Source organism: Arvicola amphibius, chromosome 14, assembly GCF_903992535.2.
Source record: "Arvicola amphibius chromosome 14, mArvAmp1.2, whole genome shotgun sequence".
In the NCBI taxonomy this organism is placed as follows: Eukaryota; Metazoa; Chordata; class Mammalia; order Rodentia; family Cricetidae; genus Arvicola; species Arvicola amphibius.
The window spans coordinates 35,139,196-35,157,722 of NC_052060.1; the positions used below are offsets into that span (position 1 = coordinate 35,139,196).

The 18,527-nt window shown below is 38.6% G+C and overlaps 1 protein-coding gene across 1 annotated transcript in view; it reads right to left on the bottom strand.

The window, feature by feature from the left end:
- The window catches only part of Ank2 (ankyrin 2), a 227,539-nt gene that overhangs the window by 119,929 nt on the left and 89,083 nt on the right, over positions 1–18,527 (bottom strand). The window contains exons 5-9 of the mRNA XM_038310750.2: positions 9,974–10,072; positions 6,200–6,385; positions 5,754–5,777; positions 2,118–2,216; positions 589–687 (exon numbers count right to left, since the gene is read on the bottom strand). Coding sequence (XP_038166678.1) covers positions 589–687; positions 2,118–2,216; positions 5,754–5,777; positions 6,200–6,385; positions 9,974–10,072 — 507 coding nt within the window. The remainder of the gene's footprint in view (positions 1–588; positions 688–2,117; positions 2,217–5,753; positions 5,778–6,199; positions 6,386–9,973; positions 10,073–18,527) is intronic.

Sequence of the window (18,527 nt, forward strand, 5' to 3'; positions counted from 1 at the left end):
CCTTAATACACATACTAGGATTTTTAAAAATTATTGCACTAAGGTTTAAAAACAAGGGGTGAACTGGGGGAAGGACATGGACAGCAAGGCAGGAAGCAGGAAGCAGGCAAAGCCTGAGCATGTCCAGATTCTCAGATTGCCCCCTTTCCTATCTTCAAGCACAGCAAATGTTGGAAACAGGCAAAACTCCTATGCAAGAACAGGGTACCATACTCCGGACAGACAAACTACTCCCAAACTCTCACACAGCATGATGCGGCTATCCTGGAACAAAGGTAATAAGAGAAATCAAGTGGGGTGTCTTTGTTTTGATTTTTAGCACCATTTTCTGAGTCTTTGATCTTTGTTCCCAGTAACTGAGCATGAAAAACTACTACACTGAGGGGCTAGCAGTCTGTTGCTCTAGGCATTTATGTACAAACATTAATTTTATTTTATCAGCTGAAATCTTTACATGTTGTATGAGAGTGCTATCAAACCCAAGAGCAACACGCTGCTTGTGTTTGCTGTCTAGTGTTGGAAGGTACGGCGTGAGGGGCCGCAGGGCTTAAAAGGATGGGAGGAAATTCAAAGTGCAAAGATACTCACCCTCGTTTTGGCATCGATCTGACCCCCTCGATCCAGCAGGAGCTTCACCATGTTGGTATTGCCCCTTTTGGAGGCCACGTGCAGGGGAGTAATTCCATTCTATACCGTGGAGAGAGCAAACGGAACAGGATGGATATGGCAGGGTTAAGAGCACGGCTTCCTAGTAAAGAGTACCAAAGGGTTGTGACTTGTGTGTGGGGATTTGACTCATGATATCTGTGGTTCAATAGGTTTGGTCATAAAGAACAAAGAAGCCCTAAGCCATGAGAGGCAAATGAAATGTGTAATGAAAATGCATGTTCGTCAAGAACTACCATAGACACAGTGAACGTAAAACAAGAGATGGATGGGGGATGCCTGTGTGGCAGAAGCAAAGCCTCCAGTTCTAATAGAGAGCCCAGTAAATGTCTCTCTATAATACTCATATACTATAGAGTTTGAGATCTCAAAGTTTTATACGTTTAAAAATGGGACGAAATACGTTAATTAATATCCTGTTATAATTATTCTTTAAGATCCCCCTCAGAATAATTCACAGAGAATAACAACTGGGAAATAATACAAGGTACTTTCAGAACAAAAGATATTTTTCCCCAAACAGGATTTCATTACATAGCTCAGGATAGCCTAGAACTTGCTATATAACCTAGGCTGCTGTTAGAATAAAACTCCTCCTGTCTGAGCTTCCAGATTCCTAGGCTTACAGACTTAGACTCCCGAGGACTATAACAGTGCATACAAAATTTAGTTTGTCTTATGAGGTATCAGGTGTCATCATTATGGCATGAATATGGGTCTTAGTTTTTTTTGTGTGTCACAATTTTCCAAGTATTTAAATATTTTATCAGTTGAATCATGTTTAAAGCCATGCCATATGTGAATTTTATACTATCATGTAAATGAATTTTTCTAACAGAATCAGACCATTATTATAATTCTACGGACTGTCTTACAGTAACTTTTACAAAGACATCAGAGTAAATTTTTAATTTTTTAGACCAAGGGAGGGAAAATCAAAACTCATCCCCTTGTGTGCCTACTCGTTAAGAAATGGCCCTTACGGAGTTCATGCTTTCTATTTTGACACTGTCATCTAATCACTGGACACTGAGCATGTATGATTTTTATATTGTTTTATAGTGTAACAGTTGAATGCTGTGTCAAAATAGCCTCCTCAACTCCTGACACAGTTTTCATCTTTTATTGATTTTCATTTTCTACGTGTTTGAGTGTTTTGCCCTCAGAGGCCAAAAGAGGGCACTGGTTCCCCTGGAGCTGGACTTGAATGTGGTGAACAACTCAGCAAAGGGTAGGAGTCGAACTCCGGCCCTCTTGAAAAGCTATAAGCTCATCCTTGAGCCATTTCTCCAGCTCCCAGGGTCTTGTCTTATTTATTGGTTTATGATATCATCCTGTGATTAAGACAGTGAAATCTTTAGGATGGCGGAAGGGGGTTAAATATAAGACCTTACTAGAAGCCATTAATGCTCATATTTGCTTTCTTAAAATACATGTGCTTTACCACGCACCCTGGCCGTGAAGTCCACCGAGGCTCCCCGGTTTAGAAGAAGTGTCGCCACGTTGACGTTTCCATAGTGCGCAGCTATGTGCAAAGGGGTGAAGCCGCTCTGGGGAAAGAGAGAAATCGTGGGTAGGAATGCGGCTCACACTGCGGAAAGTGATCACTAACTAACCAGAAATCTTACAGCGAAACCACCTGCCAAGTGCATGAGCGATGCAACTCACGTAACAAATGCTTTAATACAACTCTATCGCTCAGTGCTGTAAGGGAAAACTAAATACCCTACACTTGCTGGCAAACTTATTTTTAATTTACGAAACTAGTTGTCTATCCAAAACTATGTGTCTTGAGTCTCTCACAAAACCTGGATTCAGCTGGCAACCAGTAGGCATGAGCAATCCCGTTTCCATCCTCTTAGCAGAAGGGTAACAGGCTTCATATGTAGCCACACAAGGCTTTTTGATACAGCTTCTGGAAACTGGAACTGGGGGTCCTTATGGTCCTTATTGCACTTACTGAGCCATCTTTCCCACCCCTTGATCTTAATTGTAAAAGAGCATTGGTTGGTGTTTTATCTGCAGGAATGTGACAATTTCTCAGGAAAATGTCTACTTCATTCTGCAGCACCAACGCTGACTTTCTATCCCCGTCACAACTGCTTAGATGGTGATTTATAGTGAAAAAAAACTTAAAAGCCAATATTAAACAACCCTTCCTCCTATTGGGTTGCCTCATCCTGCCTTGATATGAGGGGTTTTGCCTTGTCTTATTGTATGCTGTTTTTTCACTTTTGGTTGTTGTCTCTTGGAGGCCTCTTTTCTGATGGGAAATAGGTATCGGGGAAAGGGGAGTTAGGATAATATCAGGAGGGATAAAAAGAGGGGAAGTTGCAATCAGGATATATCAAATAAGAGAAGAATCTATCTTCAATTAAAAATATGTTTGGCATCAATATGGTTATGAAATAAAAAGATGGTTCAATTGTATCTAATTTCAAATATGAATTAAATATAATTTTATCACTAAAATAAACTATGTTAAAAAATAACCACATCGATGAAATAATGTGGGCATCCGATAAATATTTTATTTCCCACATGCTTCAAAAACAAAGTCTGAGAGCCAAATAAAGACATCCTTTCTTTTTCTGATGAAGATGTGGTTAGATCTTTTTGCTGTTCTTTACGATAAATGCATATTAGCTCTTTCCTTATTGAAGTGCTCAAACAGCTGGTAATTTTTCTTACTTTGTAGTTTTCATAACTTAATAAAAATATGGGGAAATAAACAGCATTTGTTAGTTAACACACACCACAGTTTTCAGGCTATTTCCTATTCTCTTTGATTTGGAAATGGATTTTAACATGTAACCGATTGCTTGAAGAAATATTCTACAAGCCACAGTCAGTTTTTTTTTATTGACTTTGTGTGTAGAATTTGGTTTTACTGTTTTCAAAATGCCAAGATAAGCATTTAGACGGCTCAGGTAACTGAAGGCTGTCGACAAATTCAGCAATGTTAGTTGCAAATAAATTTTTGTTTTGTTTAGCTTTGTTTTTTCAAGACAGGGTTTCTCTGTAGCTTTGGAGCCTGTCCTGGAACTCATTCTATAGACCAGGCTAGCCTTGAAATCACAGAGATCCACCTGTCTCTGCCTCCCAAGTGCTGGCATTAAAGGCATGCGCCACTATCGTCCAGCTAGTTGCAAATAATTTTTAACTTTAGAGAAGTGAGATATGAAAATAAGAATTCTATCTCCACAAATGTGATCACGATTATTTTACTCTGCATGGAGCTGCAGCATTCATGCCAAAACTAAGGGGGAAATCAGTATATAACCCATAATTATTTTATAAAATGTCAAATCCGCTTTCTATTTTCATCTTGAAAGTTCCTGTCACCCAGACATATTCTGAATATGTATCTATTATTGTTGCAACAATTTTCTCAGAGATTGAAACATTTCGACCTGCAGGGGAACTCCTTAAAAGCAGGTAGGTACAAAATTCAAATGAGTTCCACGAAGTCCCTGAAGGTGACTAGATCCACAAGGCCCCTCCCAGGCGGAGTAAGCAATAAAAGCTGAGAGTCCTGTGAGATAAGCTTCAAAGAAGACTGAGACCACAGGCCCGGAGAAGTGAAACCAGCTGAGCTGACTGGAAGGGGTGCAGACCAGAGTCACAGAAAAAACACTCCAGTCTACTGCTCTGCCTGCAGGCTTGCTGTGTGCTCCAGTTTCTCTGGTTTCGTGAGCTGTCGCCCATGTTGGGGTGGGCTCTGGTGATGCAGCTGTCTCTGAGTCATTTCTGCTCCTTTAAGTATCCCTTGGCCCATATTCTTGTATGTAGCCTTAGTAAAACTCATTGGTTCACCAAGCTAGACTTCGGCAGTATCTGTACTTTGGTTGAATGTGGGATCCTTATCTGGGGTGAGTCGTCATGTGTGCTGTGCCTCCCCAGCAAAAGTTTTGTTACACACAATTATTCAAGTTATAATTTAATTTCTAATAATTTTATTGAATGCTGCAAAATCATTTCCTAATTATTCGAATATACTAACATTATTTTATCACTTATAATAATTAATTAATGTATGCTTTTTCATTGGCCCTCATGATCATAATGCCTCAGGCTGATACACTGCACAACTCTCTGCTGGTTACACCCACCATAATGCATAAAAATAATTCCCAAGGAATACATAAGAAAATAAAGTACTAAAATTAGTAAATAAGATCAATTTGTATGGTTCCATTCCTGAACAATTTTATCAAGCATTTGAGTTGAAATTCCCTCATGCCCCAATGTCATGCACAAAAAAGGAAGAAACAAAAAAAGCAGTGCGAATAATTCAAGTAAATTGCATCTCAGTAGATGAATGTGTTAATAAAGATTTGAGAAATATGATATTTTCTGTGAATGCCCAAAGACCTACAACTTTTCCAGACTTATTCTAGAGACCTGACCCACCGGAACAAAAGTCAACCTTTATAAACAGTCCCTTGCTTTTGAGTGTAGATTATTTTTATAGCACACTTTCAATAATGTTTATATTGTGACAAAAGAGAGAAAACACACACCCACTAGAGGCTCCCAAACTTAATGTTCTTATTTATATTGACCTATTTTATAAGAAGATTATTTAATGGCAAGTATTTTAAGAGTTACAGGAAAAAAGCAATTGCTTTGCTCGTGATGCACAAAGCCATTATTGATCATAAATAATGCACTAAAGGAAAAATGCAGGAAATAGCCTCTGCTATTGAATAACAGAGAATCCTTCCAAATTTTTACTTCCCTAAATTCTAATCTGTACATCCTCATTAAGAGGAAAAATTTTCAGAATAAAAGTTTCAGAATAAGGTTCACCCATTAAGTTATAAGCAACAATAGTGTTTTATTTCATGCTGGACTCACAAACTATTTAAATGGTTGGTTTAATAATATATGTTGCATGAAATATATGTTGCATTAAATATATTTGAGTTAACAATGTCTCTTAATTACAAGAATTTTTGTCTAAATAATTTCCCACTAATAGAACTTTAATCATTAGTATGAATTAGTGAGCATTTATTCTATCTGGGCAAAAACTAAAAATAAATAAAAACAAGGTAAATGTTGGTATAATGGCAATACTGTACCTCAGTTGTCCTATTCACCATCATCTGAAGCAGTGTTTGGTGGGAAAAAGAGGGGAGATGTTACACAATGCAAAATGAAAGAAACAGTAGATGTGCTGGCTGCAACTGAGTACCGTATCCCAACAAGACAGAGTGAAAAAAGCCAACTCCATTACACCGTAGTCATTCTTTCAGACTCTCTCTATAATTAACGGTGTAAACAGAATGTCTAACTAAATGTCTCAAAGATGGAAAATGGCTTTTTAAAGAAAATCGCTTAGTCCTAATATTTATTAATATTACTATCTCCCAACAGACAGTCCCCTTCCATCTGAAATATCCATGGAAATGATTTACATGTTTTCCTGACCAGAATGCTGCATTATCAGCAGAGACCGTGCCTTGATCATCACCCAGGAGGATGCTGGAAGTCAAATGGGACCTCTCCACAGATGCACCATTCTTACCTTGGATTGTACATCAGCGTTGTGATCGTTCTGAAGCAGGAGGGCTGCGGATTTGGTGTCATCTTTCCGAGCCGCAATGTGCAGAGCCGGCAGCCTCACCTTCCCCTTGGTGTCATTCTCCAGGAGGATGGCCACGGCCTGGTTGTGTCCCTGCTGGAGTGCCACAGCTAGAGGAGTGAAGCCATCCTAGAATACAATTTTCATGAATGAGTGGGACTGACAACCAGGACGGAAAACTCACTGTGATGAGCAGAAACAGAATGGACTCTGCCTTTCCTCTGCAGGGCAAAGGCTTCATCCCATTGCTTTCGTGATTTCTGTTCTGCACCATAACAAAGCCTGCTGATTATGGAATGTGGCCATTTTACAGAAGGAGTGCTTTTACCGAATGTGTGCTTATAAAAGGAAAATTAAAATTAGTGTCCAATCAACAGTGCAAGATAGATGAATGTTTTTGCAGTTGTCTCTGGGAAGGTGATAACTGCTGTGGATAGCGTAATTGATACTATTTATGTGAGGATGCTGGAGATTTAATGGGACCTAAAGCTGTTTGGTAAATTAGACTAGTAGACTAGACACTAATTTTGCAATTACTTACATTTTAGACCGCTAAGATCATTTCAGTATGAGGTTGTATATGCCATATAACATTTAAAACCCAAATCTCTCAATTGTCAACTTAGAGAGAGAAAGACTCACACACACACACACACACACACACACAGAGAGAGAGAGAGAGAGAGAGAGAGAGAGAGAGAGAGAGAGAGAGAGAGAGAGAGAGAGCGCGCACTCGCGCACTCCATAAAAAAACAGCAGACAATGAAAAGTTAGAAAGATCTCCAGGATAAGATAGAAAACCATTCTACAAAATGTGGAAAGTCATCTCTGCATCTTCATAAGCAAGTATTTAAGTCCTGGAAAGACGGCAAGTGTAATCCTCCTTAATTCCCTGAAGTCTGCAAGCAAATGTTAGAAGTACTGTTCATATAACAGGAATGAGGGTGTTAGTCAAATTTAACTATTCGTTTTCAGTATTAATTGTTTATGTGATAATTGTGGCCTTTTGAGGGAAAATATCTTCTCAAGTATGTAGCATGAATCATTTATGCAATATTAACCATGCATGCAGCATGAACCATGTATAAAGCATGAATCTTGTATGAAGTATGAACCATGTACTCAGCATGAACTGTGCAAGCAGCACGGACCATATATTTAGCATGAACTGTAATAATATGTTGACTGTTCTTTGGAGTAAGTTTGAATTTCGAATATGGCACACGACTTCACGGAGTGGAGGAGGAGTGCAGTGTCTTACGGTAGAGGCCAGCAAGCATCTGCAGTGTGTAGGTGTGTCTGAACCAGAGACTTTGGGAATGAAGGGCACACCCATCATCGTGTGCACATTTGGGGTTCTTTTCCCACCCACTCTGCAGCAGTCTGTATTAAAGGCATGTGGACTTTGCTTTTGTTCTGTGTTGTTTTTCCTTAGAGACACGGTCTACAGAATGGACCAGTAAAAAGATTGTAGCCTAACTTTTGGCAGAATTCAGGAGGAAGGAAGGGAGAAGAGATCTATAAAAATAGTGCTGGCCAGACACAGAACTAACTCCCTCTGGAGGACTGAAAGCTGGATCCCAACCATGCAGAATTCATTCTGATCTCTATTTCAGGGAAGAAGGCTAAACAAATGTGTAATAATTTGTTAAAATCCCTCAATGAACTCTGTGAAAAACCAGCTAAGTTCAGCAGTTCTGGTCTCATCATTTATTTACTAATCTTATCTATGAAAAATTTTCAAACCAAGCATTTCTTCATGTGCATGTGTTTGACTACCATGTGAAAGGATTGCATAATTATCTGATTTTTTTAAAAGTGGTTGTAGTGTTTGTTTGTCAATCAACTTTTACACATTATTGCTGCTCATGAGCACAGAAGTGCTGCTTGTGCGTCTCACACACACTCCAATGGAACCAATGAAGATATTTCATGACAAAGCACATCAGCTACTCGTCCCTGAAACAGTATTCTCTGTTACAGAATGGTACGGTTAAAAGGCAGCATACACAGGTTTAACCCATGTGAACCTGGGTAATATTAGGATAGGTTATAGGTTCAGTACATTAAGTTTATAAATTTCCAATCATTATAAGAAAGTGGCTTCAGTTATGCAAAGATATTTCTTAAATGTAAATGTAAGCCACACTCATGTCTAAGCTCCAACCCCTACCCTGCTTTGTTGCCTTTGAAAAGTGTTGTATTTGGTTAGATAATAGAGTTCTGCAGACCACTCTACAGTATGGCCTTTGCTGAGGCGGTGATTACTAAGGGCTATTTTGGGAATCACACTGCAATACTGTGATGATCAACTAGATCAAAGCAATAGTCAATCTGTTGAGAAAGTCATGAACCGAGTTCAGTGAAAACCCATGTTAGACACACTAAGTCTCCTGGGTGGGTGAAGGAATCCTGGTGTGAAGGTTTCGTCTGATTAACGATTCAGCCTTCAAGGAAAATGAGAACAGATGGGTTCCCTTATGCCGGAACATTTCTGGGAGATAGAGTTCCTTGGTTAGCCGAGAATTGTCTTGAGATAGTCACACTCTACTTGCAGACAAATTTAGTGTCTTGAGGGACATAAAGGCCCTAGGTTATTCAAAAACTACATATCTATACTGCAAGTACATAAATTATGTCTGAATACAGAACACTGATGCACGTCATACGGGAAGTTGTGTTTTCTAGTTATATGATGTAACTTACTTGATCCGTAACTTACTTAGCATTGAGAGTGACTTCCATGTTAGTGGGAACAAGCAGCCAGAAAGTGATGGTGAGTGGTTCCATTAAAAGTTAGTACTCCCCCCCCCACCAAAAGAATTAGAAGTAGATTTAATGCATCTCAGTTGACTTTTCCATCTAGCACAGCGTGGAAGGAAGTCTGTGTTCACTTTACCTAAAGATTTACATGTCAGAAAAAAAGCTAGAAGCTACATTGAACATTAAGAAATATCAAGATGGCTTTTGGGTGCCTGTCATGTTTTTCTGTGGGCCAAGAGATGGGAAGCAGAAAGGCATTTCTGCATCAGAAGAAGGTGTGCATAGGAAAGAGGGGTGATGACCTGAGCCCCTCTCCATCTAACTCCTACTTCCAGATGTGCCGAACCCTCAGAAGCCAACCTAATGTCAAACATTCTTGACATAGTTTCCAGGATCACAGTCACGTGTGTGGCATGATTTCTATTTTGTCATAAATAACATTGATGTGGTAAAATCCCTAGAAAATTATACTAACACAGATAGCTATAAATTATTCCTGATGGTCAGAAATTGTTCCTTCAAGGAGTGCTTTGGATCTTAAGATAAAATATTGACAGAAAGCAACAAGGATAATTTAATTTTAAAATGCTGAAAACCCCAAAAGCAAGAAGTGTGATTCAATGGTGTACTCTCCTATAATCCGAGGAGAACTGCAAATTCAACCCTGACTTGGTTTCACCAAGAGAAAAAAAAAAAAACAAAAACCCTTTCAAGCTTAATGATGAAAAAAGCCAAGCTTAATGATGATGGAAATAAGAATGCATGATCAGGAACCTAAAATGAAGGTATAAACTAATGGTGATGGCACAAGCCCATTCCCTCAAGGCCATGACGGTCGACTATGAGAGTAACGTGAACTTTCCCAGCTTGCCATAGACAAAACAGTGGAGATCCTTTACAACTGATAAAATGCACATGGACCTTAAAACAAAAGCGCCAGAGAGCAAGACTTACCTCCGTAGCAGTGCTCTGGTTAGCTCCGTTCTCTAGCAAATATTTTACAACATCAATGTGATTCTCCTGGGCAGCCATATACAAAGGAGTGAAGCCATTCTGAGGACAAACAGCAAAGGCAGAAATCTCAACCATTTGTGAAGTTTCAACAAAACCAAAGTTACACCATGAGAGAATTCACACACTCTATGAAATAATACCCACGTACTATCTTCTTTATTTATGATAAATGAAGTTAACAATATGAACTGCTTAAGATACACAAAACATGAACTCTATGGAATATATTTCTATAACAGATCCTTATCATCCATACATATAATGGTATCTATAAAATATCTTCTGTATTTATCAATCCACAAGCCAGACTACTATTTTCTTGAATATACATACTTGCTTTGCATTTTTTGGTGTTTCATTTATTATCCATAACAGATCATGCTGAAGGGATTATGAACCTGAATGAAGATGAAAAATCTATACTTTTGAACACAGAGGCATTGCTTATACTGAATATTTATACATTATTTTTAAAGCTACTCTGAAATTTTGTCATTCATTTGCTTGATTATTTACTGAAGTGCAGCTACCAGTAGCTGAGCCATCCCTAGGATACAGTGCTAAACAGGAAAAATACATGACCTCATGGAGTACATACCATAATAATATTCGTTATTGTGTACTTATATAAAAAAGCAGAAATGTTATGCCAGGAGTTTAAAATTATGTTTAATTGTCACATTTTCTTTTTATTTCTGTATACTTAAAAATATACCAACTTTGTTAAGGGGGAAAAACACAATTTTTAGAAATTCTCAAAATAATTGGGCAATTCTTTTGTTAGATTATTAAACATTGATGCTTATACTTCCCCTATATTAATGAAAATTAGTAAAAGTGAGATGAACATGTAATTATCAACCACCTGCAGAAAGTAGCAGAAATAGGTTTTAAGCTATTTTGTTGACATGAAATTCTTTTGCATGCATTATAAAAATGGAAACATTATTCAAAGTGACCAATAACTAGCAAAATATAAATACAAAAGGACAATAAGTAAAGAAATTTAACTTTTGTTTATTAAATAAAATATACAGGGTGAAAGTAATCTTTAATTTTAAATAGAAACCATCTAAAAAGAATAAATTAACAGTAATGTTATGATTTGTGAATAACTACTGCTAGCTAGAGAGTATATTTCCCAAGGCTTATCAAGCAGGTGAAACGCGGTGTATTTTAAGAACACTGAAGAGGTGGCGGAAGGATGGAATTAGAGATTCGAAGGAAGGGAAAGCCAAGGAAGACTGTTCAAAACAACGAGTGGGTGTGGATTGAGGATCTTTCGAGACAAGTAAGAGGTAGGGCTGCAGTAAGGGAAAAAGAACTTTAACAGAGCACAGCCATCGCTAACGGTTTTCCTCTGATGGAATTCTCTAGATAGAGCAAGAGAAAAAGACACAGAAAGAGGTCATGAATTCCTCAGGGAAAGAGCCACCATGCTTAGACCTTTGCCAGTAAGAGATTCGCCCCTGGGTCTTGAGCTGCAGAGGGACATTTTTGCTGAACCATTTGAATTGTTCAAACTACCTAAGATTGATAGATATTATTTCTATAGAATATCATTCTGCGACATATAAATTCTCAATGTATATAGGACCAACATAAAACAGTATCTATATAATGTCTTCTGAATTTATCAGTTCATTGACCATTTCAACAGACCACCATTATCGCGAATATGTATAACTTACACAGCACTCTTAGGCTTCAGACTACTATCTCTAACACATTAGGCTAGACGGTACTACACACCTGGCTGAAAATAAACAGGTTCAGCTGAACCAGGAGCCCATGTCCAGATGCTTCCTAGTGTCCCCAAGCACAGTCCCAGTCCTCGCTCACTCCTCTCTGTCATCTGTTGCAGAATATTCCTTTACACTGTGGTGTGAAGGTATGTCACTGTGAGTAATTTAATAAAAGGCTGAATGACCATTATCTAGGCAGGAAGAAATATACCTGGAACTTCCGGACAGAGAGAACTCTGGGAAGAAGAAAGGCAGAGTCACCAGCCAGATCCGGAGTAACTAGGATGGGCATGATGGAGAAGAGATAACAAGTGCATGGGAGAATGTAGATTAAAAGTTACAGGCTAATTTAAGGTGCAAGTGCTAGTTAGAAACAAGCCCAAGTTTCTTAATTAATATAAGTCTCTGTTTCGCTTTTTGTGAGCTGACAGCACAAAGAAAAGTCCAACTACAGTTGTCCTCTCAGACATCCTTTGGCCAGCACAGTGATGACCTTACATATTCTAATCATTAGAAGCTGAAAATTCTACAAAAAGAACTTTGTAGATGTGATTAAGTTAAAGATCTTGAGGGGTAGAGATGGTGATCCAGTGGGCTAAAGATAACAATGAGAACCTTTACAAGACTTGTAAGGCAGAAGCAAAAACTGAGAGCAGAGGGGCAGCTCTATCTGCTAGATATAATGATGGAGGGAGGGACCATGATCCAAGGAATACAACTTTAGAAGATGGAACCAGCCAAAAAATGCATTATCACCTAAAACTTCCAGAAGAAAACAGCCTTATAACCACTACAATCTTAACCCTGGATTATTAATTTGCAAAACTAAGGGAGAATAATTTTCTGTTGTCATAAGCCACTGATTTTGTTAATTGTGTCTGTTAATTTGTTACAACAAAAAGAAGAACCAGATGCCTTGGCTTGGGATTATAGGAGACCAGAATAGACACTGGCCTTTAGTCAGATTTTGTAGCATCTGCAATAGTGTACATTAAGGACAGAGAACTGGAGCCATGATGTCACCATGGTTGAGAGATGGAGAACTGGAGCCATGATGTCACCATAGTTATGATATGGAGAACTGGAGCCATGATGTCACCATAGTTATGATATGGAGAACTGGTGCTATGATGTCACCATGGTTAAGAGGTGGAGAACTGGAGCCATGATGTCACCATAGTTATGATATGGAGAACTGGCGCTATGATGTCACCATGGTTAAGAGGTGGAGAACTGGAGCCATGATGCTTCTGTGGTTCTGAGATGGAGAACAGAGCCATGGCCCTATGCTGCCATGGATATGATGTGGAGAACTCGTGCCACAATGTCATCATGGTTCGGAGATGGGGGGCATCTTATTGTAAAACATGTTGAATAAGAAAATATGAATTTACTACAGATCCCAAATACTGGAAATATCCATTTTTTCCCCTTAGAATATTTAGCAAGAAACATCTCACTTGGGAATAAGAACTACTCCTCTGAGCAATTAGGACAGAGCAAGGCAGTATACCGACACCATTGCAAACTGTATAGGAAACTGTTCATTTTCACTCAACACAGCATTCCTGGTCTCCTCATACATACACATAAAAGTGCTATTAAATGTATCATGCCCCTATGGTTTTCTAAAAGGGTTTAAGTGGAAATAGTTATGAAAGCATTTATAATTTCTCATTGCTGGTATAAAGCGTTTCTGGCTTATCCTAGATGCAAGCAAGGAGAGCTTTATACAGGAGTTCTGGAATAGTGCATTCATACCCCTAGAGTACAAATGGTTTCAATCCATATTATTTACTAATCATTATTCGTGGTTCTCAGATTAGTTATAATGCTTTTTCAGACCCAGAAATCATTCTGAACTTTGGAGAACTCAGCATCAAATAGGACTCTCATCTAGAAGCTTTATTTTATGCTTATAGAAATTCCTTACAGATGGATGGGCCGGTGGCTTGAGGGGTAAAGAGCTTACTGAGTGAGCAAGAGGACCTGAGTTCAGATCCTCAGCAGTGACATAAATGTGGGATACAACTGTATGCCCCTGCTTATTAAATATTATAAGTAGTACCTCTGTCTATAGGAACATATCAATTATTTGTCATTCATTTGTATTTATTTAACCAAAAGAAAAAAAAAGTTTGGTAACTATTTACTGCTTAGCATTGTACTCAGAGAGTGACTCAGAAACAAACACAAAACCTCTTTGCCACATCCAGACAGACAGGTTGGTCTTGGAAACTGGACTGAGGAAAAGAGGGAGTGAAGGACAGACAGACACAGAGACACAGTTACAGAGAGCTGCTGTCAGCTAGTTCATGGTTGCTCTGATGCAGAACCTCAGGGGGGGTTATGATGTACAATCACTATCTACATAGAGACCAGAGGAAGGCTTTGCCTACAACTGCCATGCGTCTGAATCACTGGACAGACACCTGATAACAATCCATATTCAATAGGACTACATCTGCTCTTTCCACCTTCACTCAAGGCTTCCTCTGCTCTCCACACTCCTTTCCATGAGAATACCCAGTCCAAAGCTGAGAGAACCAAGCTTAAACTACCATAGACAAATTGAGGGACATCTCTCACTGCTGTTATTCATTACATGTTATATAAGGAGAACACAGATAAGGGACACAGAACTCAACTGTGTGAGGAAATTCTGCCAGCATGACTCAGTGTAAAAAGTAGGGGAACCATGGAAGTGCAGAAGTAGAAAAAAGCTTCTTAGACGAAGATTAGAAAAGAGAAGACAAATGGGTCTTGCACATCAATCAGGGCCAGATGGTGAGAGGATTGGTTTCGGCAGGACTTAGCCCTATCTGCCTCACTAAGAACTGGGTTCTTTGTTTTAAATGGATTGAGAGTCACTTGGGGTTTTTAAACAGGGATTTGGCAGGAACATATCTGCATTTAAGGAGATTACAATGCCAAGAATAGAGAGAAAGAACCGGAAAACACTCTGACAACGAAAGGAAGGGTTTTGTAATGATCTTGATGAGAGTTGAAAAGGAAAAATAATGAGATAATTTTGGTTCATTCAAAAGCAAGCTTGTATTCAGATAATTATATTACACTCCATGACTAGAAGGAGTATAAGTGGTTTCAATCCATATACTTATCAATGTTAATAGTTTTCAATTAGCTATAACTCTTTTCCAGATCCAGAAATCATGCCAAACTTTGGAGACTCCAGATATCAAATGGGACTCACATCAATAATTTATATTTTATGCTTATAGAAGTGCCTTGCAGAGGGATGGGTGAGTGGCTTGATGGAGAAAATGTTTGCTGTGAGTATGAGGACCTGAGTTCAGATCACCAGCAGTGCTATAAAAGTGGGGTTCACCTGTGTGCCTCTGCAACCCCAATGTTAGGGGTGGACAGAGAAAGAGAGAGCTCTGGATCCCACCAGCCACTCAATCTAGCTAGTTGGGGAGCTCTGGGTTCAGTGAGAGGCCCTGTCTCAAATATGATGATGACGATGACGATGATGTGGAGATCAACAGATGAAGGCACACAGTATCCAGCTCTGGCCTCCACATGTACATATTCCCACATACAATGCTTATCCATGGCAGGTGTTCAATTCATATGCCTTAAATTAGTGAATGGATAAAATTAATAGGCCAAATTTCTTTTTATATCTCTGGTATTTTCAATTTTTTTGTCTAAATTAGTCTCCAACACATAAGTCTGGTCCCTTCTTTTTAACAGCAGAATGTCTTAAGAGATTGGTCTTAAGGCATCCCAATTAAGGAGGGTTTGATGGCGGGTGGCTTCTAAGCCTAGTACTTAAAAGTCGTTGCTGTTTAGGATTGTGCCCTCTTCTAGGTCACCTTCTTTGGGGAGAACGAATCTTTCTCATAGTATCATTTAAGCAGTCACATGAGACCCACAGGAGAAGGAACTGAGATTTCCCATCAGGGCTATCTTGCTAGCCATTTGAAAAGTACACGGAGAGAATATGCTCCAGCCCAGAAAGGCCTTCAGGGACTGCAGGTCTGGGGGTCCTCACTGTGACCTCACGAGGGACTCTGGAGCACAGCCACCCAAGCTAAGCCCCTTCTCAGAAGCTGTGATGATAATACATGTGCCATTTCAAGTGGCAAAGTTTGGTTACTAAACTATTTAGTGGCAATGGTTAATAAGCACAATGCCCAGCGAGGGATGTCCCACAAGCTCAGAGTTGGGTCTCTCTTGCCAGTTATACCTCTTGCCATTCTTACTTCATACGCCTTCCTTTCTATTGAGGAACAAAATTATCTTAAACAGCTACTTTTAAATATTTTAGAAATATTACTCTTAGAATGCTAAAAATAAATATCTAAACACACTGATCTTCTTGAGCATGAACGAGGTATAAGTGTCCCTCAGTGTCCACCAACCCTCTAAGTGCCACAACAATGGTATTTAACTGTGCTAGACTCCAAAAGGGCACATGAGTGGTGCTTCCAGTAGAACCCTGGGATCTGGGTAAGCTATGAGTGGAAGAATCATGACCCAAAAGCCATTGTATTCAGTTACCATCTATAGAGTACATTGAAGTCAGAAAAGATTAGACCTTTGCATTGATAAGAAAGAATATATCTGGGGCAGATAACTAGTGTATATTTGTCTATGTCAAACCACACATAGTCTGAAACAGTATTTAAAAAAAAACTATAGCTTTCCATATTTATAATGCCCTAAATTCCAATGTGTTCTTTGGATTTGCTTTCTGTTCTCACATGAAAACTCAGTGAACAAATCTTATAACCATCTCTAATAATAAAAAATAGGAATGGATACACATAGTCAGGAGTCAGTAAAAGTCAAATCTCCCTTCTGAAGACATCACCTGTCTTTTGTAAGAGGCGAACATCAAGATTGAGGGTTTGGTGTTTTTTGCATAGAGCAAAAAGTTTCTTCGCTCTGTACTATGAGATTCTTCAGCATCTTAACAGTCTTTCAGTTAACAAACATCAGGACAGGTTGGAAGTTACTAACATGGTCATTCTCAGTGCCTCACATCCTCCTCTTCTATTGAAGCAGATTATGAGATGCGGGAGGAAAGAATCCTGAAGTTATCAGCAAGCTTGAAGGTCAGGGTGATTCAAATCCTGTCCCTAAATACATCACAAACACCCAGCTGTGAAGGATGCAAGAAACCAATCTGGACTAATTTTAGTCAGATAAATAAAGCAGACTTTGGGTATTCTGGAGGTGTTCTTAGGGAAGAAGAAGGAAAAATGGGGTGGCAAATTATTTGACAGTAAAGCTCAGCTGCTCTGCCTATCTTCTAGGTTCAAAAGACACTCAGATCACTGAAGCCGATCAACCCAGGGCATTCTCTTGGGTAAGGTGGCTTCAAGTTTACACGGCACACTTGAGCTACTCCCCTCAACCAAATTTAGGATTATTTTTTAGAAAATTGGGACAGAGGGACAGATATTGTCTCCTCCTATAAACTATAGGCAACAAGAATGCAGCCGCCATCATAGGTATACAGTGAAATTATCTAGAATAAATCAGATGTAGGAAACACAGGAGTGACAGAGGAAGACTCTGAATCCTTGGCTGTGGAGGAATCATTCAATGGTGGGGCTACCCTGAGGCTTACTGACACATCTAAAATTTATACCAAGAAAGTCAAGAAAGTTTTCTTTTTTTATTCAAGAACAAGGTGATCTATTTTTTGTGCAATTAATTAATTAATTGGAAACATCCTAATTAATACGGAATCTAAACCAAAATGCAGTTTTCAATATTGCCATTAGTTTAAAATAAAGCACTCTGGGCTGGAGACATGGCTTAGCAAATTAAGACCACTTATTACTACTTAAGAGGGCCTAGGTTCCATTCGCAGCACCCACACAGTGGCTCACAGCCATTTGTAACTCCCAGTTCCAGGGGCCCCAATACTCTCTTCTGAATTCTGGGAGTATCAAACATACACATAGTGTATAGACATACATACATACAGCAAAATACCCAATTCACATAAAATGAAAATAAGTTAACCTCTTTATTTTTTTAAAAAAAAAGTAAAATAAAGCACTTTATCCAAGAAATTAGAAGAGTACATAAAGTGCAATAAATCACCTGGTGCAAGCAATGAAATTGATTGTTATTATTTCTTTTAGTTTTTCAAATTAAAATATAATTACATCATTTCCCTTCTCTTTCCATCCTCCAAACTATCCCATATACTCCTCTTCCTTGTTCATATTCAAATTCATAGCCTTTTCACTAATTGTTGTGATATATGTGTATGCACATTTATGTATATATTTTTACTAAATACATAATGACAACTTGCTCAATCTGTAATGTTACTTGCATATCTATGTCTTCAGTGATGATGACTTGGTAATGGATAACCAATTGGTGTGCTGTTTCCTGGGGAAGACTGCTCTTCTTCTCATAGTTTTCCTTGCTTGCCTGTATGTCACCTGAGTAACTTCAGGAATCAGAGAAGGGGCTGTTGCAGGGGGAGCAATAAAAAGGGCAATAACAAGGTGCAAGTGTTCTGAATGGGAAAATGAAAACAAAAAACAGGAGGCTCTAATTAGGGGGAGGAAGGAGATAAATACAGTAAGGGTGCCTAGAAAAGTCATACAGAATCACACTATTAACTATCTAAAAATACCTATATGTAAATTGGTATATAAACATACATAGAGTTTAATATTTGTATTTATACACAAATATGCATATATGTATAATATGTGTCATATATACATATATGCATATTGTATATGAATATA